A 23,552-nucleotide genomic window follows, 5' to 3' on the forward strand; every position below is an offset into this window, starting at 1 on the left:
GACCTTTCCCACCCGCCAGAGACGAGCTGGTATTGACCCAGGTTCACTCCAAGTTAGAGCAGCAGCTGGGCTCTCAGCCAGCACCTGAGCACCTCAGTGCAGGAGCCGGCCCAGGCTTCCCCAGCTGAGCACAGAGCAGCCCCCTTGGTCCAGGTCAGCAGTGGCTCCTCCGGTGGAGGTGCAGGCCCCGCACCTTCCCACTATGCCCAGCTGTCATGTCTCTCCTCCTGCGCCATTGGCCAGGTGGTTCTTTGAGTCACTAGGGGTGCATTTTAACATGGCAAGTTGCTGGGCCCCAGTAGCTGTGTTTAAGACTTCCCATTCCTGGCCGGGCGCGGTGGCTCAAGCCTGTAATCCCAGCACTTTGGGAGGCCGAGATGGGCGGATCACGAGGTCAGGAGATCGAGACCATCCTGGCTAACACGGTGAAACCCCGTCTCTACTAAGAAATACAAAAAATAGCCGGGCGAGGTGGCAGCGCCTGTAGTCCCAGCTACTCGGGAGGCTGAGGCCGGAGAATGGCGTGAACCCGGGAGGCGGAGCTTGCAGTGAGCTGAGATCCGGCCACTGCACTCCAGCCTGGGCGACAGCGCGAGACTCCGTCTCAAAAAAAAAAAAAAAAAAGAAAAAAGACTTCCCATTCCCCCGTTCTCATCCTCTGGAACTTACCCTTTCCCTGACCCCCTGATCCTTTCAGGTCCATGGCTGGTGCCTCCAAGCCCCTTTCCAGGGAAGCTGACAAGACACAGGACCTGCATGACCCCTCTAAAGCCCCCCAACCCTCCTGTTGTCTAGTGTCCAGTGCGCTCTCCCAGCATTCCTATAGAGGCGGCCCAAGCAGTGTTTCCAGCCTTTGTGTAAAAGGCTGGCTGGCTGGAGGAAGGAAGGAAAGCCCGTGTCCTTGGGATTTGCCCTACTGAGCAGACAGGGGCCTTGAGCCCAGCTAAGCGTGGGAGTGGCAGTCTGTCTGAGGGTCCCTCAGACTCCTGTCCCCTCCTCATTCAAGGCCCCTCTGTGTGTATGTGTGTGTGTGTGTGTGCGCGCGCGCGCATCGTGGAGAGGCGCTGACCTTGTAAATTGGCATCCTCAGACAGTCTTGTGATACTCGCAGCAGCTTTAAGCCAGGAGCAGGGGTCAGGCTATTTTGAGCTGTGGCATCTCCTGCTGCCACCCTCTGGCTGTCTTAGACAAGTCCATGCCCTATTGAGGGGAGAGGGCCAAGGGACTCATCCAGCCCTGTCCCTCCTCATGGGCCTGTGGGGGTGGCAGCATAGAGGTGATCAGGGAGTGGCAGTGGTAAAATAAATGAGCTTCTTTATTTTTTAAACTAGATAGGCTCATTCTACTGTCTTCTCCAGGGCTCTTCTATGAAACAGTTACAAACCTACTGCTAGGCCGGGGCAGTAGCTCACACCTGTAATCCCAGCACTTTGGAATGCCGGGGCAGGAGGATCACTTGAGGTCAGGAGCTCGAGACCAGCCTGGGCAACATAGGGAGTCCCCCCCCATCTCTACATAAAATTTAAAAATTAGCCAGGTGTGGTGGCCTGTGTCTGTAGTCCCAGCTACTCAGGAGGCTGAGATGGGAGGATCGCTTGAGCCTGGGAGTTCAAGGCTGCAGTGAGCCGTGATTGCAACACTGCACTCCAGCCTGGGCGATGGAGCGAGACCCTGTCTCAAAAAATAAAAACCAAAACCTACTGCCAGTTTCCCCAGGGCTTCATGCCTCAGCGCTCCCTTCTTGCTTTGAGAAGGGAAGGGGAACTCAGGTTCCAGAGCTGGAGGGAGGAGTCCAGGAAGGCCTAGGGTAAAGGAGGGCTTAGGGGCTAAGCCCGGGGTCCGGGCCAAGTGGGGTGGACTGTTCTCCTCTGGGGGAAGGAGGCTAGGATGGCCCACGGGAGGACAGAGGGGAACTGAGGGCCCACAGGTGTCCTGCTCCCCAAGTCTCCTGGCAGCAACAGGCTTGGCTCCTCATAAGTCACGATGAGGGGTAGGCTGAGGACAGGAGCTGGGGCCATCTCAGGGCCTCAGGGTTGGAGCTCACTGAAGTCACATGAGCACCTGTTGATTCTTCAGGAGGGGCCCAGGCAGCCCTCAGCACCCAGGTGAGACCAGCGCCTGGTGAGTGGGCTGAGTGGGCCAAGTGGGTGGGCTGGGGGCTGGTACTCCCACCATCTGACTCCAGAGGAGAGGGCTCTGCAGGGGATGTGGACTGGCACTCGCAGAACCCCAGTGCGGGTGAGCTGGGCCCTCAGGGGCGCTGGATGCGGATTTGAATGAAGAGCGTAGCTGGTGACAGTGAGGCCCCGTCCTTGGAAAGCAGGTGTATGTGGCGGTACCCTGTGGGGAGGACAGCCAGGCCTCAGGTCCTCTGCGTACCCTAGGGGTCTGGCCCAGCCTGGGCACGCTTCAGGGCAGGAAATTCAAGGCACAAAGGTGAACAGGGTCTGCAGAGCCTGTACCCACATCCCTCTCCATCCCCACCAGCCTCCACCAACCTTGCTTTAGGCTGCTAAGAGGCAGTGTAAACTGGCCCACAAAGTCATTGGGGGAGGTGGCGTCATAATCTTCCACCACAAACCGGACCAGCGCCAGCTCCGGAGCCCGCAGCTGGAACTGCAGGGTCTGCCCCCAGTGGGGGTTGAAGCCTAGGGCACAGGGGTGGCAGTCAGAGCCCCAGGGACCCAGGATCCACCCTGCACCCCCCTTCGCTCTCTGCAGTCTCCCCCCGACACTTCTGCCAGCAGCTGCCCACCATTGTTGAGCACATAGTCAGTCTCCTGCCGGGCACAGTCTGCGGGCACCCCATGGATCTCAACGCGCACCAGGGGGTCCACAATGGAATGTGGCTTCTCGGCGTTCAGCTTGGGCAGCTGCTGTGCAGTCAGCACCTGTGGGGTGAGGGAGGGAGCAGCTGGGGCCCACGCCCACCTTGGCCATCCCCTGATGGGCCTCAAGCTCAGACCACCCGTCACTTCCAACCTGTCCCCAGCCCCCCTTGCCTTCCTCTACCTCACAAAGAGCCTCTCTAGAACCAGTGTGACCCCAGGCTGGGGCCCGTTCCAGCCTGCTGACCTGGATGCTGAGAGTGGTTCTGGGAGGTCCCGGGTCCTCAGGGTCAAAGGTCGAGTCAGGTTGCCGCAGGCAGGCAGGTTTCAGGACGTAGCCACACTGCCCATTGACCAGGAAGCGGCCGGCATTGAGGTCCATCTCGTAGCCTGGCGTCTGGAAGTTCAAGGCCACTGTGGACACAGCAGGGTCAGAGCAGGGGCTCTTAGCGGCCCTGTTCTCACTACTCAGTTTCAGGGGACTGCATTCCTCTCTACAAAGGGCCTGGGGTCCCACTGTCTGCTCAGTGCTGCTCTGCCCCCACCATGACTTTAGGGGAGAGGGTCATGGACTCAGCCCCCACTGTCACCTGTACTTCCGCCCTGGGATCCCTCCAGGCTGGAAGGTGCTGGAAAAGCCCCCACCCTCAGGGCCAGGCTTGGGTCAGAGCCAGGGGTCTGAGGAAGCCTGGGCTTGTTTCCACCCTTACCCCAAGGAGACGATACGGCCTCCTTTGGTGGGGCTCAGCGTCCCCCAGAGCCCACCCTTATCAGTGTTGACTTAGTGGGACTGCCAGGTGTGTGGGGGTTGTGTGTGTCAGGGAACATGGGAGTGGATGTTTTAATTTCTACCATCATAAAAATGCGAGACCTGTACACTGTCAAGAATAAGCGAGCCTGATTTGATTTTCCCACCTACATTGCTGGCAACTTTAAAAATAATCAACAAAATGCGTGTTTCCACCGTCTGGAAGGCTGTGTGGGCCCTCACTGCTGAGGCCTCTCCCACATTGTGGCACCCCGCCTGCTCCCGCTCATGTGGCCCCCACTCACCCAGCTGACAGCCCGAGTTCCACATCTCCTGGGGACTATAGTTGGCCGAGTTCATCCGCAGCCCCAGCGGGTACACGCGGGTCAGCTGGCGGGCATTGTGCCTGACGAAGCTGTTCCCTGGGGCAGAGTTGGGGTGAGACTGTGACAGACCCCGGGGGTCCCTCACCCAAAGCCCCGGCCTATAACCTCCAGGGAACAGAGGCCAAGCCCATCCCCAGCTCACCCTGCCCCTGCTCCTCACTCTCTTCTGACCTAGGCTGAGAGGGGAGCTCACTGAGGAGGCTGCAGGGATCCCCTCCACCCACACAGCCTGGCTCCACATCCCCAGCCCCCAGTTCCCTGCTCCTGACAAAGTTCCAACCAAGTACAGTGAATGCCCACAGCCCTCCAGCTCCACCATGGTTCCTGGAACTCTTCTCCAGGCCAAGCTTCCAGGCCTTCAACAGCCTGTTCCTCCTGTCTGGAAAGCCCTCCCGCCTCTTCTCCTGGCTGCTTCCTAGTCCTCCAGGTGATGTGTCTTCTCAGCATCACCTGCCCCAGGAATTCCTCCCCAGTGTCGCAGCAGCGGCTGGGCTCCCCCAACCCCCAGCCCAGCCTGGCCCATCTCCCTCTATGGCCGGCCCCACCACAGGCCTCTGAAGGCAGACAGCAGGCTGCAGACAGCAGGCCGCCCTCAGCTTGCCACTCTCCCCTCCATCCACCCTGGCATGTGCAGGGCCCTCATTCCCTCAGCCCAGCCCCTCTCTGGGGTCCTCTTGACCTCTTTACTGTCCCCCAAAGCCCCCTCAACTCCTTTCCAGGCCCCCTTCAGGAGGTGCCCCCATCGCCCTCTCGCCCCAGACACCCAGTGCCCTGGCTCCTACCTGCTTCCCGGATGAGTTTCTTGGCTTTGCGCTCGCTGAGGGAGCTGACCTGGCAGGGCTGCGGGGCGTCGGGGGCAGGGTGCAGGGTCCGCAGGCGGGTGGCGTGGCAGTACACGACCAGGGCCGACAGCTCCGGGGAGATCTGCTTAGCCTAGGAGACCAGCCTCAGCAGGGCTCAGCTGGCCCCCGCTCCCCACACCCGTCCTCCCACCTTCCCCCGCTTCCCCACCCCACCCACCCCAGCCCACCAGCTCTCACCAGCCGCCTCTGTGCTGCAGTCTCCGCCTCCTCTTCTTCCTCCTCGTCATCGTCCTCCTCCTCCTCCCTGTCCGACAGAGCCCGGCCATCCTCGCTCCGAGCAGCAGGCAGCTTCTTCCCCTTCACCAGGACCCGGCCCTTCAGCTGCTGTGGGGGCCAATGTGGAGGATGAAGGGTTAGGCCTTCTCACCCCTGTGGCAGCCGGTCAGTCAGTTATTCAACCACCACCGTGTGAAGGGCTGGCTGGGGTGGGAGGCAGGAAAGGAGACACAGAGATGAGTGGCTCCATTAGAAAGAGGGTAAATGGTTTAGAAGCATTGTGGAAGGGATGCTTTAGGCGGTCTCTTTAACACAGAATATACATTAGCAGGCTGGCGCGTGGTTTCAAGTTTGTATCTCAGTACTTTGGGAGGCTGACGGCGGATCAATGAGGTCAGGAGATCGAGACCATCCTGGCTGACACGGTGAAACCCCGTCTCTACTGGGGTACAAAAAACTAGGGCCGGGCGAGGCATGTGACCAGTCCCAGCCACCGAGGCTGAGGCAGGAGAATGCAGGCTGCACCCGGAGGCTTGCAGCGAGCCAAGATCACCACCGCACTCCAGCCTGGGCAAAGCAGAGCTTGCAGACTCCGTCTCAAAAAAAAAAAAAAAAAGAATATACACAGCAGCCACTATGATGCACGCGACAGCTCACAACTGAAAGGGAAGAGACCCTCTTCAAAAAAGATCTTACGTGGAAGAAGTGGGGCTACAACGTGGAAGAAGTGGGGCTACAACGTGGAAGAAGTGAGGCTACAACGTGGAAGAAGTGGGGCTACAACGTGGAAGAAGTGAGGCTACAACGTGGAAGAAGTGGGGCTACAACCTGGAATCACACAGTCCTTTTTTGGTACCATTTAAAAGAGAAGACAGTACACACATGTACACAGGTAATGTGGAAATTCTCTGCTAATACTTAAGAAAGTTGGAGATGGTTACTTTTGTGAAGAGATGGTCAGTGGAGGAAGGAAGCACTGTCCACCGCGTCCCCTGGCACAGCCCAGTTTCACCACATGGGTGACTGTCATACTAATAACAAAAATCACATCTCACACACACACGAGGGTGAGTCAACCCTGCCTGCATGTTGGGGATTGGAAGTAGGAGGGGAGTTTTCTCAAGGAGCCCGACAGGATAAACGTCTGGAGAGGGCCGAGGATGCACTCTGCGGTCTGGGGGAGAGCAGCAGGCTGCCTCAGACCTAAGAGTTGGGAAAGTGGATAAGGCCACGGAAGAGGCGGCTGAAGTTGAGCTGAATTCTAAGCAGGTGATGCTTGGCAAGTGTGGATGGCTGGGAAGGGACTTCCAGGTGGAGAAACTGTCAAACGGGGCCTTGCAGGAGGGAATGGCAGAGCCTGCAGGACTCTACCAGCAGGGACACAGGGCCAGCAGGGCAGAGCCAGGTCATGGAAGAGGGTGTGTGTGTGTGGGGGGTCTAGTCAAGAATGGAGAGCCAGAGGGCAGCAGAAGGACAAGACCAGGGGGTGGCAGACGTCAGATGAACAGAGGAACGGAGAAAGGTTAAGGCAGGGAGAGGTGAGGGGTCCCGAGCCAGAGAGGTGGCACAACCAGTTGGGGGAGGCGGACTCCCACCAGACCTCCCTCCATCCAGGCTGGGGGCTGGGGTGCATCACCTCTGGGGAAGGCAGCTCCTCAGGATTTGGGGAGTCCAGCGCCTGTGTCACCAGCATGTCCCCTAGGATGGTGCGGAGGTGGCGGGCCATGGCAGCCTGCTGCTCCAGCCCGCAGTGGTTCTCCAGGGATAGGATGACAGGGTAGGGGGACAGCTGTGTGGGGAAGGGCAGTGGCTCAGAGCCACTCCCCTCCCTCTGCCAGTACCTCCCAACATCTGGCTCCCAGACCCTTCAGGACAAGCAGGACAAGCAGGCAAAGCAGGGCTCTGGAGAACCCAGGGAAGGGCTAGACTGTCCAGGAGGCTGAGGGAGGCTGCAGGAATGATTTTTTTTTTTCTTTGAGATGGAGTGGTGCTCTGTCACCCAGGCTGGAGTGCAGTGATGCAATTTCAGCTCACTACAACTCCATCTCCCGGGTTCAAGCGATTCTCTCTGCCTCAGCCTCTGGAGTAGCTGGGATTGCGGGCACCCGCCACCACACCCAGCTAATTTTTGTATTTTTAGTAGAGACGGGGTTTCACCATGTTGGCCAGGCTGGTCTCAAACTCCTGACCTCAGGTGATCTGCCCACCTCAGCCTCCCAAAGTGCTGGGATTACAGGTGTGAGCCACCACGCCCGGCCAATTTTTGTTGTTTATGCTTTGGTCTAGCTCCATCATCCAGGCTAAAGTGCAGTGGCGCAGTATCCCCGCATTCTCCAGTCCTGAGCTCAAGTGATCCTCCCACCTCAGCCTCCTGAGTAACTCAGCCTACAGGCACATGCCCCCACACTCAGCTAATTTTTATTTTTGTTGAGACAGGATACAGCTCAAATAGGATACAGCTATTTGCTCAGGCTGGTCTGGAATTCCTGGCCTCAAGTGATCCTTGCATCAGCCTCCCAGAGTGCTGGGAATACAGGTGTGAGCCACCGCACCTGGTCCCATAAATGCTTTTTACATGTGAATGACATTGACCATGTCAATGATGTTGAAAACTCTCCTGCCATCATTTGCTGATGGGAAGATCTGCACACTGTGACCGAAGCTGCAGTTTATGTAGGTGCCACTGGTGAGCTTCTCTTACAGCTTATTCTTTGGAAGTCATGATTCAAATGTCCTTCCCAGCTGGGCGCGGTGGCTAAAGCCTGTAATCCCAGCACTTTCGGAGGCCGAGACGGGCGGATCACAAGGTCATGAGATTGAGACCATCCTGGCTAACACGGTGAAACCCCGTCTCTACTAAAAAATACAAAAAACTAGCTGGGCGAGGTGGCAGGCGCCTATAGCCCCAGCTACTCGGGAGGCTGAGGCAGGAGAATGGTGTGAACCCGGGAGGCGGAGCTTGCAGTGAGCTGAGATCTGGCCACTGCACTCCAGCCTGGGCGACAGAGCAAGACTCCGTCTCAAAAAAAAAAAAAAAAAAGTCCTTCCCTCCCCCAAAGGTTTTCTTCTGGACACTCTGTGATTTTAAGACATTTTCCAAATATGAGAGGGAACATATTTCCCAAATATGAGAGTGGCATCTCATTCAGCTTTATTCCACCCCATTGGCCACTTATCCCAGCAGCACTTGGTGAATGAATGATTCTCTGGGCAAGGGTTTCCCCTGGAAGGACTGAGCGCAGCTGGCACGTGGGTGTGGACGGAGGTCATTGCGAAGGCTGTGGGGCTGGGGCTGGGCATCCCAGGGGCTCACCGTGAAGGCATGGTCACGCACGGCTTGGACCACATCCCGGAAGAGAATCTTGGAGGTGAGAGTATGTCCGTGATAGATGATGGGCTCCCCTCCTGGCCCCTCCCAGCAGTCCAGCTCCACGCAGCGGCATCCCTGGGCAAAGGCCCTGTGGGTGGACAGATAAGTGGACGGGCAAGGTGTTGGGAGAGTGCCACAGAGCAGGGCAGCAGGCAGGCTGAGCCAGGAAGGCCCCAGGAAGCCAGCCCCATGTCTCTCTCCAGGTGGGGCTCCCAGGCACATTCACCCCCTACTATAGTACCTAATGTAGGCCTCGGTGCTGCTGGGCCCCCCAATCTGGGAGTCGGTCAGATAGGTGTTGTGGGAGGAAGAGATGAAGTAGTGGGCGAGGGGCTGGTTCATGTCCTGGAACACACACGTGTGGGTGGTGTCCAAGGCAGCCCCCTCCGGCGACAACAGGTACATCATGAAGCCATCCAGTGTCATCAGCTCGTGCTGCTTGGCTGCAGGGGTGGCAGGAGAGAGCATCAGGCCACATGGGGATCCCCCATGTCCAGCTTTCAATGCCCCCAAGGCCCACTCGACTTAGGAATAGACTAGACAATCTACTGACTAGACTCTGTAAGTCATGCCACTTAACCTTCGACCAGACCCTGGGAGGAAGGCACGCTGTTGTGCCATTTTACACATGTGGAAGCTGAGTCTGGAGGAGGCAAGCTAACCTGGCCGAGACAGTGCCCACAGCCAGCCCGCAGCAGAACCCACTCAGCTGGGAACACAGCCCTGTCAGGTGCCATGACCTGGCCGTGCTGCCCCCCACCTGTCTCGTTGAGCTCGTAGGTCTGAATGAGCTGCTGGGCGCGGGCCAGCGTGGCGCCCTCCTCGCCCTGGTCCTCCAGGAACTCCAGCAGCTCAGGGGCACTCAGCACGCGGTCCTCGCCCGAGTACTGATGGAAGATCTCCTCCAGCTCCGGCCGCTTCAGCAGCCGCCGCAGGAACTCCTCAATCTCAGCCCCCTCTAGACGGTCATTGTTGGAGTGGTCACACTCCTGGGGAGCAGAGAGAGAAGCTCAGAGGAGGCAGACACTCCAGGAAACCTGGCCCCTTTAACCCATCTGTCATCTACCACATCTGAGAAGGCAACGTTCCCCATTTCACAGGTGGAAAAACAGAGTAAGACTTGTGACTCCAGCTCTGTTTGTTTTTTGGGTTTTTTGTTTGTTTGTTTGGTCTTGCTCTGTTACCCAGGCTGGAGTGCAGTGGCATGATCATAGCTCACTGCAGCTTCCAACGTGTGATCTCAAGTGATCCTCCCACCTCAGCCTTCCAAATAGCTGGACAGCTGGGACCACAGGTGTGTACCACTGCACCTGGCTAATTTTTGTATTTTTTGTAGAGATGGGGTCTTTCTATGTTGCCCAAGCTGATCTCAAACTCCTGGCTTCAAGCAGTCCTCCCGCCTAGGCTTCCCAAAGTGCTGGGATGACAGGGGTGAGCCACTAAGCCTGGCCTGCAGGGCTGGACTTTAAGGGAGGTCTCTCTGGTTCTATGCCTGCCCCTCTGCACCATGACCTACCCCAAGAATCAAGATGTGGAAGGAAAAATGGTGATCCTGGGCCAAGACAGGACCCCTGGGCCCTCACACTCCCCTAGGTGGACATGTTACTATGCTGACATGCACATATTCACACCCAGGGTCACTGAACAAGTCAATGAGAATTCATGGAGCATCCCTGTGAAGCTGTGGCCCAGGGGTCCAGCTGCCATGGGCTCTCCTGTCTTTCGGGGTTACAGGTGGGTCCCATTGTCCACATGCACACAGAGGTCTGCCAAGGGCTCCAGCTGGGCCGTAGCTGCAGAGCCCACTCCTGTGTGCCCCTGTGCTCCCATGCATGAGGTGCCAACACGTGCCACAGTGGAGGGTCTGCGTGGAGAAGGATGCACACATGTATCTGTGCACATGCACGCCTGTAGGCTGGCTCCTGCCTGTGCCCCCACATGCAAAAGGTGCCCTGCAGACTCAGGGAAATGAGAACAGCTTTGCTGCTCACTTTGGAGGGGTAGGAACTGAGGGGGAGGAAAGTTCTGGGCCCTGGCTCCCCACTCCCTTCCTGGCCCAGTGGCCTCAGGGGAGGCCAAAGGCTAACTAAACCCAGATGTTGCCTTTATGCAGGGAAAGGCTGCTTCTCCAAAAAAGCTGCAGGTGGAGAGGGCAGGGGAGCTGATGACTCAGACGGCTGGGGGCAGGCAGAGGTCAGAGTGATGGCAAAGCCAGGGGCTGGGGTTCAGGGTGGAAGCCCACCTTGAAGAGGAGGTAGGCGTACATGTCGTTCATGTCCACGTTGACCATTCTCAGCAGGCTCTTGATCTCCTTGAAGCTCATCTTGCTGTCCTGGTTGGAGTCAGCCCGGTGCAGATAGGAGTGGATCCAGGTGTGGGTGCTCAGGAAATAACAGTAACACACCAGGCTGCCCCCAGCCCCCGGGTAACTGGCCGGTAAGTCATCCCCACCTGGATCTGGGGGCTCCCTGGTTTAGGGGCTGTACTTTCCCCTTGGCCTGTGGACTCCCCCAGCACGGTAGCAGTGTCTCCTCCGCAGGACTGGGGCTCACCAAAGACAGGAGGCCCTGTCTCCATCCTCAGAAGGCCTCAGGCCTCCCTGAAGGAGGGGCCGCGCCACCCCTCCTGGTGGGAGCTCGGACCTAGCCAGGGCACGTGTCCCCACTCTGTTTCAAAGACCTAGGGCTCCGACCCAGACTGTGCGCCCTCAGGACAGGGGCCCTGCCTCCCCTGGGCCTGGGGGCTCTCCAAGGATGGGGCCCTCCCTCCCAGCCCCGGCAGGATATTGGTCCAGCCGCTCGCGCTGGCTCATGGCGTCCAGGCGCGCGCGGAGCTTGGTCAGACCCCGCACCCAGCGCTGCGCTTCCTCAGCCGTGGGCGCCGCCAGGTCCAGGTTCTTGCGGCGGCCCTTGAAGGCGATGGTGAGGCAGCGCGCCGGGGCGAAGGCACCCCCGAAGCGCCGCAGGCCCTCGGACTGGTGGCCCTCGCGGACTGCCTCGATGTGCTGCACAAAGACTGCGGGTAGGGCCGGGTCAGGGCGGAGGACCCGGCCTGTCCCCACCTCCCTGCCCACCCGGCGCTCCCCGGCCTCTCACAGATGTGCTGCGACGGCGCGCGCGGGATGCGCCGCTGGAACCACACGCTCAGGCCGTCCTCCTGCAGCCGGTACAGCCGCTCCTTGTGCCACGTGCGCGAGCGGATCTTGCGGAGCCGGGAGCCCAGCAGCATGGCGCGCACGTCCTCGTCCTCCGTCAGGCCTGCCGGGGCGGGAGGACCCGGGTTTCAGGCCGTCCCTGCCCGGAAGCTCCCCCTGCTGCCCCTTCCTCCAGCCTCTCCAAACCCAGGCCTTCGCTCCACAGTGAGCTTCCCTGCCCCTCGCAGGCCTCCCCTCCTCCCCGATTGTAAGAAGCCTCCTGCACTGGGTTTGGCTTTAGGCTTTGGAGCGTTAAGCGTCCCCCAACCCCCACCCGTACCCCATCTCCCTCCTTCCTTCCAAGCAGCTGCCTCTGCTGTCCCTCAGTGTGGAACTGTCCTCGGGCAATGCCTGGGACTCAGGCCTCACTAAAGGTTGTCCTTTCTGGCCAGGTGCGGTGGCTCACGCCTGTAATCTCAGCACTTGGGAGGCCGAGGAGGGCGGATCACTTGAGGTCAGGAGTTCGAGACCAGCCTGGCCAACATGATGAAACGCCATCTCTACTAAAAATACAAAATAAGCCGAGTGTGGTGGCACATGCCTGTAATCCCAGCTACTTGGGAGGCTGAGGCAGGAGAATTGCTTGAACCCAGGAGGCAGAGGTTGCAGTGAGCCAAGATCGTGCCACTGCACTGAAGCCTAAGCAACAGAGTGAGACTGAGTCTTAAAAAAAAAAAAAAAAAAAAAAAAAGTTGCCCTTCTGCCACTATCCCCCACCACATGGCTTCCAGCCATCAAGTTCAGAATTTGCCACCAACAGCCTTTTTCCCTCGATGTGAAACCACAGCCATCAGGAAGGTCTCACCATCTAACCTAGATCTCTCTTGCTGTAATCCAAGCACCTTGCCTCTGCTTTCCCAAAGACAAGGAGGACAGCAGAGGCCACCCTAGCCCCAGGGTCACAGGCCAAGGACTCCAGGATCAGCCCTGCCCGGCTGATCTCCAGGTGCCCTCTTTGTGCCTGGTGGGGCCCTGCCAAAAGGAAGGTGTCCTGTGACATTTGGTGCTCCCTCTTGCCCAGCCAATGCCACCCACCACATGACCCTTCAGCCCACATGCACTCTGCAGCCACAGTGTCCACCTTCCTCAATAAAAGCAAATGTTGGCTGGGTACAGTGGCTCATGCCTGTAATCCCAGGTACTCAAGAGGCCAAGATGGGAGGATCGCTTGGAGCCAGGAACTGGAGAACAGCCTGGGCAACAATGCGAGAACCTATCTCTACAAAAAGATAAAAAGAACGACCCACAGAAAAAATTTTTTTTTTTTTTTGAGACGGAGTCTTGCTCTGTTGCCCAGGCTGGAGTGTAAGTAGTGCAATCTCGGCTCACTGCAACCTCCACCTCTGGGTTCAAGCAATTCTCCTGCCTCAGCCTCCCAAGTAGCTGGGACTACAGGCACGTACCACCATGCCCCAGCTAATTTTTGTAGTTTTAGTAGAGACAGGGTTTCACCATGTTGGCCAGGATGGTCTTGATCTCCTGACCTCATGATCTGCCCTCCTCGGCCTCCCAAAGTGTTGGGATTATAGGCGTAAGCCACCGTACCTGGCCTCTAGAAAAAATTTTAAAGTTGGCTGGGCATGGTGGTTCATGCTTGTAATCCCAGCACTTTGGGAGGACAAGGTGGGCGGATCACTTGAGGACAGGAGTTCAAGCCCAGCATGGCCAACATAGTGAAACCTAATCTCTACTAAAAATACAAAAAAAATTAGCCGGGCATGGTGTCATGCACCTGTAATCCCAGCTACTCGGGAGGCTGAGGCATGAAAATCACTTGAATCCGGGAGGCGGAGGTTGCAGTGAGCTGAGATTACGCCACTGCACTCCAGCTTGGGCAACAGAGTGAGACTCTGTCTCTAAAATATAAATAAATAAAAGCACCTCCTGTATGCAGGCCCTGCTCATGTATTAACAGACAAGGAAACTGAGGCTCAGGGAAGCTTAAGTAAGTTGTCAGAATTCCATATTGGTAGAAGCCACTCTGGGCTCTGGAGGTCGGGCTCCAGCACCTCTGCCCTTGGGCCCTGCACTGCATGGCTCTTCTAGTGCTTCTAAATTCAGAAGTCTGGGGAATAAGTCTCAACTCTGTCACTTCCCAGCTATTTAATACATAGCCCCGGTGGCACTAACCTGGCACTAAGCCTCATGTTCTCCATCCATAAAATGGAGACCACAATCATACCTGCTGCAAAATCCAAAATTCAGAGGTTTCTACAGCGTGACCGACACTGTACCCCAGAGAGTTTCGGCCTTCCTCTGGCTCTGGCCCCCTGGAACACGTGATGCCCAGCCCAGATGGTGCCACACCCTGCTCTACAATGCCTCAATGAGAGTCACAGCCAAAGATTTTTGAGCCATGGGACATTAGAGGAGGTGGGAACTGGGTAAACGGAGAGTCCATGGCCTTTGGAGGTGGGGCACAGCCCAGAGTGAATGAGGGCCCAGAGTTTCCAGAGAACCGGAATCTAGACCTGTGTGTGAAGCCTCCAGATATTCTAATGTTGGCAACGAAATCAAATTGAAAAAGACAAAAACCAATAACCCCTGTATGGGCCAAAAGAAGTATGACAGTGGGCCTCTCTTCCTCCCTTTATTTCAACAGACCCTTAATACTGGGTTTGGCTTTGCGACCCCAAGGCCCTTGCTTGCCCAGTTGCAAACTCTGACCTAAGGAATTGAGTCTATATCTCTGGACCATCTCCTTTCACCCTCTCTTGGACCCTTTTGTAGGATCCTTCTCCCTTCTCTTCCTCCTATCTGAGTCCTTGAAGGACCAGTTCAGATATCACCTCCTCCAGGAAGCTTTCCTTGATTTGTCCTCAAGTGGGCGTTCTCCCTCTCTGACCACTAACAGCACTTTTTGCTTTAATTAAAACACAAAACCCACCTATAAACTTTAATAAATCTGAGGCCAGAGTGAGGTCTTATCTCCTCACCACAGTGCTCATCCCAGAGCCAGGCTCCCAGCTAGTGTTGACTGAAGGGGCAGGCAGGTAGATAGGCAGATGGGGGGACTGAGGGAATTCTACCCCAGCTCTGCCCCATCTGTCCGGAGTTCAGGGCAAAGGCCTGGCGGGTCAGGGTTTCTCAACCTTAGCTGTGCATCGGAATTACCCGGGGGAGGCTGCAGACACCATGGCCCAGGGCATCTCACCCAGCTGGTGTGGGATGGGGCCTGGGCATCTGTATTTTTAAAAACCACTCGGACCATGACTGAAAATCAGGGTCTCAGGGGCAAGAGGAGAAATCCACCTCCTTAAGAGGCCATGACCCCTCAGGGGCCAGCCTGTGGCCCTAACGGCTCTAGAGGGTCCCTCAGGGTCTAGACTGTGGCCCTCTGAGTGAATGCCCACTTGGTGCCCCCTGGTCAGGAAGGGGAAAGTGGAACCCTCCTCTCCAGACAAAGAACTGGGCATACATGGCATGTGCCAGGTCGAGGGGCTCACCAGACCCCCCCCCACCCACCAGGTCTAGGTAGCCTCTAAATGGTCCCATCCTGAACAATGACAGGGTGAGGGCAGAACGGTTAGGGGGAGCCTGCAGTGCCACCACACTTAGGCACACCCTCCTACACCCCCTCCACCGTGGGAAAGGGGACTGCTCGTTGCCATGACAACCAGGCTCTGCAGCCGGGGCCACCTCCCCTACCTAGGCCAGCCCTCTGATGCCAAGCCCATGGGTGTGGGGGAGGTGAGTGACTAAGACCGGAAATGGGGGTGAGTCACCGGGGCCTGCTCTGTCCAGAGCCTTCTGCAAACAGGCCATCAACATAGGCAGCCTGAACGCCTGACTGGGCCCCCACTGGGGCAGTCTCCCAGTGGAGGGGGCCCCTACTCCTGGCCCCTTACCCTCAGCTCCCCAGGAACCTGTTGGGGTAAGGGGTGACATTCCAGGCTGCCCCACAAACTGGCACTGCCCCCCAACCACACACCCAATGGAAAAGCCAAACAGAAGGAGAGTGCAGTCCCAGGCGGGGCCAGGTGCTGAGTCCCTGAGTGGGTGCTTCTGTTTCCCCACTGTTCATGCCTCTGAACCCTGGAGCAGTGAGAGGACTAGGGTGTCCAGCAGGAAGGGCAGGACCAACAGGTAAGGAGGCAAGGTCAGAGGGAGGGCTCGGGGCCAGGGCAGTGATGCTACGAGGACCGTGGCTCTCCGTCCAGCCACCCAGTAAACATTTATAGGTCCTGCAAGGCCCAAACCCACAGATGTTGCCTTGACCTTGTTCCTACCTGCTCTGAGCAGGTGCACAAGCCGCCCACCTCCTACTGTTCCCGTGGGGTTTCTATCTATTGAACCATCTCTGCCTTGATCCTGCAGCTGCTGGGCCAGTGACTGAGTGGGTGGAGACAATCACAAAATAATAGCGGTGAAAATGAGGGTAAATGAGAGTCAAAAGGTGGAAACAACCCGAGTGCTCATCAACAGATGAGCCTGTAATCCCAGCACTTTGGGAGGCCAAGGCAGGCGGATCATTTGAGGTCAGGAGTTCAAGACTAGCCTGACCAACATGGTGAAACCCTGTCCCTATGAAAAATACAAAACATTAGCCGGGCATGGTGGCTCACACCTGTAATCCCAGCACTTAGGGAGGCCAAAGCAGGTGGATCCCTTGAGGTCAGGAGTTCGAGACCAGCCTGACCAACATGGTGAAACCCTGTCTCTACGAAAAATATAAAACATTAGCCGGGCATGGTGGCCCACACCTGTAATCCCAGTACTTTGGGAGGCCGAGGCAGGAAGATCATTTGAGGTCAGGAGTTCGAGACCAGCCTGACCAACATGGTGAAACCCTGTCTCTACGAGAAACACAAAACATTAGCCGGGCATGGTGGCCCACACCTGTAATCTCAGCTACTAGGGAGGCTAAGGCAGAAGAATCACTTGAAACCGGAAGGCAGAGGTTACAGCGAGCTGAGATTGCACCACTATACTCCAGCCTGGGCAACAGGGCGAGACTCTGTCTCAAAAAACAAAACAAAACAAAACAAACAAACAAAAAATGAGTGCATAAGCAAAATATGGTTTATCAATACAATGGAATAATATTCAGCCATGTAAAGGAGTGAAATCTGATGCACGCTACAATATGGATGAACCTTGAAAACATCATGCTAAGTGAAAGAAGCCAGACCCCAAACGACAAATACTATGTGATTCCACCCATGTGACGTACCCAGAGCAGACAAGTTCATAGAGACAGAAAGTAGCTGGGAGGGTACCAGGGGCTGGAATGGGGAGGTAATGGAGAGTTACTGCTTGATGGTTAGTTTCTGTTTGGATGATGAAAAAGTTCTGGAAATAGGCAACAGTAATGGTTGCACAACAGTGTGAATGTAATTAATGCCAGTGAATTAACCACTTCAAAATGGTTGCAATGGCCAATTTCATTATATATATTTTGCCATAATTTTTTTTTGAGATGAAGTCTCGCTCTGTCGCCCAGGCTGGAGTGCAGGGGTGCAAACTCAGCTCACTGCAAGCTCCGCCTCCTGGGTTCACGCTATTCTCCTGCCTCAGCCTCCCGAGTAGCTGGGACTACAGGTGCCCACCACCACGCCCAGCTAATTTTTTTTGTATTTTTTAGTAGAGACGGGGTTTCATCGTGTTAGCCAAGGTGGTCTCGATCTCCTGACCTCATGATCCACCTGCCTTGGCCTCCCAAAGTGCTGGGATTACAGGTGTGAGCCACTGTGCCCGGCCAATTTTTTTTTTTTTTTTTTTGAGACAGAGTCTCGTTCTGTTGCCCAGGCTGGAGTGCAGTGGCACGATCTCAGCTCACTGCAACCCCCACTTCCTGGGTTCAAGTGATTTCCAGGTAATTGTTGCATTTTTAGTAGAGACAGGGTTTTACCATGTTGGCCAGGCTGGTCTCGAACTCCTGACCTCAAATGATCCACTCGCCTTGGCCTCCCAAAGTGCTAGGATTACAGGCGTGAGCCACAGCACCCGGCCTACTTTACCATAATTTTTAAAGTATAATGATATAATATGCTGGAAACCATTGTATACATTTTTTTTTTTTTTCCTGAGACAGGGTCTTGCTCTGTAGCCAGGCTGGGGTGCAGTGGTACAATAATGGCCCACTGCAGAGCCTTAAACTCTTGGGCTCAAACAATCCACCTGCCTCAGCCTCCCGAGGAGCTGGGACTACAGACTTGCACCACCAGGCCTGAATAATTTTTAAATGTTTTTGTAGAGTTGGGGTCTCACTGTGATGCCCAGGCTGGTCTCAAACTCCTGGCCTCAAGTGATTCAACAGCTTCTGCCTCCCAAGGTGCTCCCCACTGTGTACTTTCAATGGATAAATTATAAGGTATGTGAATTAATATCTCAAAAATGCTGTTAAAGAGGCAGACAGCCAGGTCGGCATCCGGTGGAGCTGAAATGTGGTAGAAGTTGGGGGAGTCTGATCCCAAAGGGCTGCGAGTGGCCACAACAGGCACAAGCACATGGAGCCTGGTTTAGGCCCGGCCCATAGTAGGTGCTTAGTAAATGATCACAAAGAAGGAAACTAAGACAGGGCTCTGGGGAAGTGAGTCAGTGCCCCAGGTGGAAAGAGGCACCCACACGTTCTGATCCATCTGTCCCCTTAGTCCCATGGCCTCCAGCTGGTACCTTCCCCCCGACCAGGACAGCGGCACCTCCCGCCCAATTCAGTGTTGTCAGCTGGGGCTCAGACACCTTCCCAAGCTGCCCGCTTATCTCAGCCTCCAGAGAGGGGTCAGGCATGGTGAGGAAAGGGCAGGCCCAGTTTCTCAACTTCCACAGGCAGCCCGGTGGTTTGGGGCGTGGATGGTCTGGGGCCTGAGCAGTTTTGTGAAGGTAGCCAAGACCAGGGACCAGAAACTACCTCATGTCAGAGGCGGAAGGGGCCCCAAATCCCACCCTTTTCACAGGTGCACCACTGAGCTCAGAGAGGACAAGCCCTGTGTGCTAAAGACAGTGCAGGCTGCCCCAGGCATGGATGGATACAGAGGCTGTGCAGTGGAGACAGGCGCCAGGGCAGCTGGCGGAGAGGGTGGGAGTTCTGTCCAGGCATGTCCCGCAGGGGTGGCATGCAGGGCGGGGTGTGTGCGGGGTGTATACATAGACAGGGTGTGTGTGTGTGTGAGGGGGAGAGAGAGAGTGAGTGTGTGTGTATGAGTGTGAGTGAATGTGAGTGTGTGTGTGCATGTGAGTGTGATTGTGTGTGTGTACAGAGTTCATGGGTGGAGAGGGTGGACGGTGGGCCAGCCTGGGGGAAATAGGCGGCTCGCACTTGGGAGGTGCACACAGGACTCCGCAGGAATGCGAGTCATGCAGGGAACTGCTACAGCCAGCAGCCATGGCCAAGGCCAAGCAGGGAGTAGAGAAAGAGCGTTTCCAGGTGGCCGGGGCCGTGAGGCCCTGGGAGAGGACACAAAATGGTGAGGGGTCCCAAAGACCCTCCCACCCTAATCCTTTAGCCAGCAGGCAGCCTCCGAACCTCAAACACCAATCATGTCCCCCATGACCCAGCTGGCTGCCACACCCAGGGCTGGGGCCTGGCGGGGGCTCAGTGCCAGAGTCCATAACATTCCTTGGAGAACCAACAAAGTCAGGAAAGGCAGGCGGTGCCTCCCTTGGCCCTGGGCCGGACACAGCAAGGGGGGGTGGCAGCACCCTTTTCTGTGGGGCCAGAACAGGCATGAAGCCTGGTTGGGTGCAGAAGTCAGGGTGGACGACAGGGAAAGATATGAGGGAGACCACAGGGCCTGGCAGAGCCAGCCCCCTAGTCCCACCTGGCATGCCCCTGCTTAGCCTGGAGGGCCACCCAGCTTACCCACCACCCAGGCCAGGCACCTGCCAGGGCTGGGGGTTGTTCTGAAGACCCTCACCTGTCAAGCCCACCCACAGCAGTCCCACTCACCCTGCGAGAGACATCCCAGGCAGGCCATGGGCCGAGCCCTCTCGCTCAGGGGCACTTCGTAGTGTATGCAGGCCGGGCAGGGAAGGGGGCGGGATTCTGCCCACTCAGGCCTCTGCCCGTGGGGAGGATGAGGGGCAGGGGCGGAGCATCAGGGCAGAGGCACACACAGGGCTCTGGGGATACAGGGCTGCCAGAGAAAATCCAGGACACACGTTAAATGTGAAATTCAGATAAAAAATAATTTTTTAGTGTAAATACATTCCAAATTTCACGTTTAGTGGAATTCCAAACTTAACTGGGTGTTCTGTATTTTATTTGGCAGCCCTGTGAGGACACTCGTGGGGGCTGGCAGGTGCCCCCTGGGAGAGGAGCGGCCAGCAGGCCCCCTGCAGGTATCAGCTTCTCTATCAGTCACTGTGTGACAAGCACAGACTCTGGGCCACACTGCCTGGGTTCAAATTTTCTCTCAGCTACTTCCTGGCTCTGAACCCTAGGCAAGTTACCAAACCTCTCTGAGTCTCAGTTTCCTCATCTGTAAGAGAAGACTACCGGTACTACCTACCTCATATTATTGTGAGCATTAAATGAGATAATATGCGAAAAGCACCTGGGACAGTGACAAAATTGTTCATTAGTATTCACCAGGCTAGCCAAGAATGGTAGCTCACACCTGTAATCCCAGCACTTTTGGGAATCCAAGGCAGGAGGATCCTTTGAGCCCAGGAGTTCAAGACCAGCCTGGACAACATAGTGAGACCCCAACTCTACAAAAAATAAAAACAAAATTAGCTGGATGTGGTGGTATCCAGTCTCCCAGTCTCTCGAGTCCCAGCTACTTGGGAGACTGAGGTGGGAGGATCACTTGAGCTCAGGAACTTGAGGTTGCGGTGAGCCATGATCATGATCATGCCACTGCACTCCAGCCTGGGTGACAGAATGAGACGCTGTCTCATAAACAACAACAGCAACAACAAAAAGTATTCACTGGGAGCCATCATGGAAAAGTAGGCTCTGGCAATAGGCAGGCATGTGGCCTTGGGCAGTGATTTCACCCCTCTGCCTTGAGCTTCCCGTCTGTAATGTGACATGAGGACAGCACCTCCCGCACAGGCATGCCTGAGGATTAAGCAGGATCAGGTCTGATGCAAGCTCAGCACAGTGCCTCGCGCATGGCAGGTGATCACTGGGCTCTAGCGCTCCTCTCTCTTCAATGATTCCCTGCAAGTCAGCAACCCAGCCCAAGAGCGGGAGACTGGAGTGGGGACAAAGGACTCCCACTCACTGTGGGGGTGTTTTCTTCCTCCTTCCCTGCTCATCTGGGTCTCCCTAGTGTGGCCCTAAAGGTTTTTCCTTCCTCAGGCCCCTCTGAGCCACTCCCTGCCCTAGTCCCTTGACCTGATTTGACATAAAATCTATTCTCTGTTAGGCTAAGGGGTGTGGTGATGGCAGGGGCAGAGCAAGGCAGGGGAGGCTACCTGGGTGACAGGCCTAGGTCTTGGCCCCTGATGGCCCAAGGGGCTGGGCCCCAAGACTGGGTTTCCTTCTCCACCCTGTCCCTGGGCTCCCTATGGCCTGGGGAAGGGACATTCCCAACAGACTCGGACTCAACATTCCTCTCTCTGCAGTCACTCAGCAGGACAGGGCAGTGGTGAGGAATGAGGGTGGCTGAGATGACATTCTGATACCTACGTAGTTCCCGAGAGTGTCACCTTGATGAGGTGCCCAGAGCTCCCGTGCAGCCTTACTCAGCGGACGGGTACCGAGGCCCGGGTTCAGCTGTAATTATTTGTCTGAATGTGACTCTGCCCACTAAACTGTGCACTTCCTGAGGGCAAAGCTCTGTGCTACTCATCTCTGTAGCCCCAGGCCCTGGCACAGCACCCTGGCCCACTAATGCCGCTCAAAAAACGTGTGGGATGAAGAGGCCAACGGGCACGGGGCCACTCCTCAGCCCTTCTGTGGCACCCATGACCCTGCTGGGGCTGACTCCCAGGGCTGCCCTCAGCTATCCCCAAACCACACCATTTCTTAGCCCAGAGAATGACACCTGTCGATCACAGAGTCCAGCCCAGTCTATCTCCTGGGAGTTCTGGAGTCCATCCTAGGTATCCCCCAAGTCTGGTCCCCACCCCTTGGCCAACTAACTCCTCAGCCTCCCTCCTTGGGTCTCCCTGTTTCTCCCCTGCCTTCGTCCAACCTGCTCCCCACTCTCCATACTCACTCCTGCCTGAGCCCTTTCTGGGGCTCCTGATGCCCTCCAGATAAAGTCCATGACTCTCCAGGGAGGGCCTGGAGGAGCTCCTCCCAACCCCAGCCTCTCCCCTTTGCCACTCCGGTCTTCCTCAGCTGGGGCCAGCCAGGGCCCTCGCTGGCTCCCCAACCCCTCATGCACTGTCCCCTGTTCCCCCATCCCCAGGGTCCTATTCTTTGTTTCACTGTCTGATCTCCCTGCTGGAACCTCAGCTCTCTCATGCAGGAGCCCCAGGGTGGAGCATACCATAGGCACTCCACAAGCGCTTGTACCATAGTACCATACCATGGGCACTGCATAAGTGCTTGTTCAATGCATGCGCAGTTGAATGGATTGCAGGGTAGAGACGGTGTCCTATGTCTCAGTAAACAGAGTGCCAGGCACAGCACCCAGACATAGTCAGCACTCAGGTGGAATGAGTGAAGGTAACAAGAAGGCAAAACTGGCAATCAGGACCCCTGAATTCTGCCCCAAGTTTCACACAGGGTCCCTGGCAGCCTTGTCCTGCTCCAGAGCTCCACACCTAGCTTCTCCATCACTGACTACTCTACCAATGGCAGGTCCAACGCAGCACTTCAGTGGTGCGGTACTTTCCACGTCAGACAACACTCTGGCATGCACCCTCTCATTCAAGCCCTCCACCACCCTGCGGGTCCCACTTTTCCCAGACTCTGAGAGAGTACCAGGGCCCATGTGGTGGGGCACCACCAGCGAGCCAGTCACACTTTGCCCTTTGTTGGCTGTGTGGTCACAGGCAAATTCCTTGCTGTCTCTGAGTCAGTTTCCTCACCTGTGAAATGAGGATTCACCTCCCACCTAGGACGTTGAGGAAGATTGCAAGACACCACCTGTGTAACCCACCAAGTGCCAGCTGCCTCTGATGTTCCAGTGAGCCACAGTTACATTCCTTCTCCACGACTGACTTCCCCAAATCTGACATGAGAGCCTTGGCTTTCGGGCTTTCTCACTGGTTAGACCAGTCCTGCCAGGGCAGTGTGGCTGTGGCTGCCCCTGTGGGGCGGCGGGTTGGAGGGCTGCTGCGGAGGCCAGCCTCTTCTGCGGAGGCCAATCACAAACTCGCATCCTTCCTAAGGGCTGCCAAGACCCCGAGACACCCTGGCAGACCCTAGATACCGCTGGGGAGCCGGGCGAGGGACACCCCAAGCCTCCCTCTCCCGCTCCACTCTCCCTGGGGACCCCACCAGCGTCCCGTGCCCGAATTCGCGCTCCAGACGCCCCGCGGGCGCCCCCTGGTGAGAAGCAAAGAGCATCCTAGGCGCCCGGCTCGCCCCGGGACTCTCGCGGATGACCCCAGGTGCGACCCCCAGCTGGACGGCGCTGGCCCTCCGCCCCTAGCCATAGCCTCCCAGCCCCGTACAGCCTGGGGAGTCCACGAACTGCTCCCTGGAGCGCCCCAGACTGGGCCCCTGGGAACGGTCCGTGCCCACCCCACCGCCCCCTGCCCGTCACTGACCCATCTTCTTCAGCGCCCGCAGCCCGGGCCTCTTGGTGCCGCCATCGGAGGGAGTCGGCGGGGACGGGAGCGCGACCGGCGCCGCGACTTGGGCGGCTACCGGGGGCTCCTCGGGCGGGCGGCGGCAGCGCCTCCAGCGGCCGCACAGCATGGCTTGGCAGGGGGCCGGGGCCGGGCCCGGGGTCTGCACACGGGGACAGGGCAGCGGGGCGCCGCTCCGGCCCGGCCCCAGCTCTGAGCGCGGCGGCGAGCGAAGAAACTTAGCAGCGCTGGAGAGAGTCGGAGGAGGCAGCAGGAGGTGGGGCGGGATGGGAAGGGGGCGGGTCCAGGGCAGC

General features: G+C 57.1%; 1 protein-coding gene across 2 annotated transcripts; it reads right to left on the reverse strand.

Moving 5' to 3' along the window:
* Positions 1 to 1,297: 1,297 nt before the first annotated feature.
* PLCD3 (phospholipase C delta 3) lies at positions 1,298 to 23,495 on the reverse strand. Of its 2 annotated transcripts, none has more exons than XM_003913194.4 (15): positions 23,218 to 23,495; positions 11,507 to 11,668; positions 11,198 to 11,426; positions 10,654 to 10,783; positions 9,172 to 9,400; positions 8,653 to 8,854; positions 8,355 to 8,499; positions 6,678 to 6,830; positions 5,003 to 5,149; positions 4,745 to 4,895; positions 3,882 to 3,998; positions 3,076 to 3,242; positions 2,756 to 2,891; positions 2,499 to 2,648; positions 1,298 to 2,340 (listed from the first exon to the last, which is right to left on the reverse strand). In XM_003913194.4, exons 1-15 carry the CDS (start codon positions 23,366 to 23,368, stop codon positions 2,252 to 2,254), a joined length of 2,358 nt encoding a protein of 785 aa, XP_003913243.1. In that variant the 5' UTR covers positions 23,369 to 23,495; the 3' UTR covers positions 1,298 to 2,251. The 2 variants fall into 2 exon arrangements, with proteins under 2 accessions (XP_003913243.1, XP_009189104.1); XM_009190840.4 differs by lacking the exon at positions 23,218 to 23,495 and adding an exon at positions 19,493 to 20,226.
* Between the last annotated feature and the right edge of the window lie 57 nt (positions 23,496 to 23,552).

Source organism: Papio anubis, chromosome 17 (genome assembly GCF_008728515.1).
Source record: "Papio anubis isolate 15944 chromosome 17, Panubis1.0, whole genome shotgun sequence".
Taxonomy (NCBI): Eukaryota; Metazoa; Chordata; class Mammalia; order Primates; family Cercopithecidae; genus Papio; species Papio anubis.

Coding starts and splice junctions, on each gene's coding strand:
- PLCD3 (XM_003913194.4), bottom strand. CDS start 23,368: ATGCTGTGCGGCCGCTGGAGGCGCTGCCGCCGCCCGCCCGAGGAGCCC. Junction 6,831..8,354: donor TGCGTGACCATGCCTTCACG/GTGAGCCCCTGG, acceptor TTCCCCACACAG/CTGTCCCCCTACCCTGTCAT. Junction 3,243..3,881: donor GAACTCGGGCTGTCAGCTGG/GTGAGTGGGGGC, acceptor CTGTGTCCACAG/TGGCCTTGAACTTCCAGACG.